The 2,755-nt window shown below is 60.6% G+C and overlaps 1 protein-coding gene across 1 annotated transcript in view; it reads left to right on the top strand.

Annotated features, from left to right (window-relative positions):
* Window positions 1-1,990: 1,990 nt before the first annotated feature.
* Window positions 1,991-2,755, top strand: part of CHST3 (carbohydrate (chondroitin 6) sulfotransferase 3) — a gene marked incomplete at its 3' end in the record, with an annotated part of 1,117 nt that continues 352 nt past the window's right edge. Inside the window, 3 exon segments of the mRNA XM_008944941.1 lie at window positions 1,991-2,127; window positions 2,268-2,397; window positions 2,400-2,750. Of these exon segments, the coding sequence (XP_008943189.1) occupies window positions 1,991-2,127; window positions 2,268-2,397; window positions 2,400-2,750 (618 nt within the window).

Genomic DNA, 2,755 nt, shown 5'->3' with positions numbered 1-2,755 from the left:
GAGGCAAGAGTGGGGGATGCAGACCACCACCACCATCACTCTCCTGGATGCCACAAACCGAAAGCCCTGTGCAGCAGCACAACAGAGGCTCTGCCGGGTGCTGAGAGACATGGCCGCACACCGAGGACTGCTTTGTATATTTTATTTCTTCTCTCAGTTGCTCAAATACTCCGACAAGTCCTGTCATCACACGGGCACCGAGTGGGACCGAGGAGGGGGGACTCGGGGGGCGGCGTGGCAAAAGGCACCTGCTCTGGCTGCTGGCCTGTCCCCAAGGAGCCATGTGCTGACAAACTAAACTAACAGGGCTGTTAAACACACACACACACACGTATGTGTGGAGGGGCATGTCGGTGCCACTCACTGCACAGGGAAGGGAGAAGCCCAGGGGCTGCTGTGGGAGGGCTCGGGAGCTGCCAGGGCTTCCTGGGATCCTTGCATCCCACCAAAGCCCCAGCTTTCTGGGTGAGTGGATGTCTCTTTTTAGCAGCTTTTGCTTGAAAGAACATGGCTCAAAGCCAAGGCCTGGGAGCTGAGTGGTTTGCTCAAGCCGAGAAAGTCCTGGTCCTCCTGCAGAGAGGGATGGGGATCGGGCAGCCTGGGATGCTGCCCTGACTGCCAGGCACATCCTTCTCCTCCTGCCCACGCTGCCTCCTTCCCGTCAGGAGGGATATACACTGAGCAACACCAAAAAATGTACATTTTGGCAGCGGACAGCGGTGAGGAGGTTCGGGTGTGACGCAATGCCTGGCAGGGCTTCCCCTCTCCACACCCTGCCGAGGGCTGCGGGTACCGTGGCTCAGCCGAGGCTTCTCCCCTCCACAAACCTCGGGGACCCTCAGAGGACAGGGCTCTGCTGGGCTCCCCCCCCCCCCCCCTCTACCGGGAGTGGCCTCTCCTGGCCCCCCCCCCCCCGCCCCTTTCACCCCTGAAGGCAGGGGCAGGACGGGTTGCCAGGGTCATGCTGGCAGGAGCCAAACCAAAGCTAAATAGACTTTCCCTGAGTCACTGAAAGTCTGGCCAAGAAAGCAAGACAAGCAAACAGCAATACCCACGTGGCCAGCCGGCTGGCTGCCGGGCATGCGAACCAGTGGCCAGGTAGCAGGTGCCAGCAAGCCCTACTCATCTAACTTTGCACGTGCAACACGTGCTGGGGACCCCAGAATCTCCACCACATCCCACTTGGAACATGGGTTTGCTGCAACTCAGAGCAGTTCCCACCATCACCCCGATTCCACTGGCGCTGAAAGGAGGAGGGTGGCTGCAGGGGGGGATGCTGAGGCTCCCCGTACACCGAGTGGCTGTACCATCTTTTATTTTTTTCTTTTTTCTTTTCAGAAAAAGTCCCTCCAAGCATTTCACACCCCAAGCGGCACTGGTGGCGGCAGCAGCAGTGTTTTCCGGTCTGCTGTGTTTCCTGGAAACCCTCTGGGTTTCATTTTCAGAGCTGAGCAGCCTCCTCTGCCGTGGCACAGCCCCTCAGCGGGGCCCTACGGCAGAGCCTGCAACCCTTCCCAAAAGTAGCTTTTTCCAGAGGCTGGGAGCCACGATGCCCCATGGATCGTGATGAGGAGCTGCTCTCGCACCCGAGGGGGGGCCCTCGCTGCCAGCAGCAGGTTTTTGGCCAGCAGGGAGCAGGCAGCTGTCAGGGTGGCAGGGATTTGACTTCAGGGCTGGCAGGGCAGCTGGCAGAGGCATCGTGATGGGATGTATTTCAGGAAGGGGTTGCAGCTGATAGAGGCTTTGGGCAGCTGCTTCTCTCAGACATTAGGGAGGAGCTTCTGTACGGCTCTTGACGAGACCTTGTTGGTTGTCCCTTGTGGGAAGGGTCAGCCTGTGACCTCCGCTCTCAGAGAGCTACCACCGTGCTGACCCTCCTTCTCCCCACAGGCAGGGCTGCCCTGGGCAGGGCTGGTGGGGCAGAGGATGCCAGCCAGCTAGCCCAGGACAACACCCCAGAGGGCCAGAGAGACCTCTGCGTGCGTCCCCCATGGAGATCCGACGTGCTTTGCCCCAGGATTTCCGAGAGCTGCTGCACTGCCTGAAGATGAGGAGCAAGTATGCCGTCCTGCTGGTCTTTGTCGTTGGCCTCATCATCATCGAGAAGGAGAACAACTTCATCTCCAGGTAGGGAGCCACCCCACACTTTAAACCCTTTCTCTCCACCACATCCTCAACTCCTGCGCAGCAGGAGCCCCCCCAGACCCACTTGCTGGGATGCAGGGGTGGTCCTGTTCCCCTCTAGGCTGAGCTGGGTCTCCCCACAGGGTGTCGGACAAGCTGAAGCAGTCCCCGCAGGCACTGGTGGAGGCCAACGGCACAGAGACCAGCCCAGCACCGGCCGAGAATGGCTCGCTGGCCTCGCTGCGGCCGAGAACGGCTCGCTGGCCTCGCTGCAAGAGCTGGACGCTGCCTTCTCCCAGCTGAGGTCCCACCTACGCAACATCACCCTGCAGCTGGTGGGTGACGGCGACCTCCGGCCGCGGCGGCACGTCCTGCTGATGGCCACCACCCGCACCGGTTCCTCCTTCGTGGGAGAGTTCTTCAACCAGCAAGACAGCATCTTCTACCTCTTCGAACCCCTCTGGCACATCGAGAGGACGGTGACCTTCGAGCCGGGGGGAGCCAATGCGGTGGGCTCAGCCCTGGTCTATCGAGACGTCCTCAAGCAGCTCCTCCTCTGTGACCTCTACATCTTGGAGAGCTTCATCTTGCCGGTGCCCGAGGACCACCTGACGCCCCTCATGTTTCGTCG

Source organism: Merops nubicus, unplaced genomic scaffold, assembly GCF_000691845.1.
Source record: "Merops nubicus isolate BGI_N331 unplaced genomic scaffold, ASM69184v1 scaffold36157, whole genome shotgun sequence".
Taxonomy (NCBI): Eukaryota; Metazoa; Chordata; class Aves; order Coraciiformes; family Meropidae; genus Merops; species Merops nubicus.
This window is presented reverse-complemented; position numbering and strand designations above follow the sequence as displayed.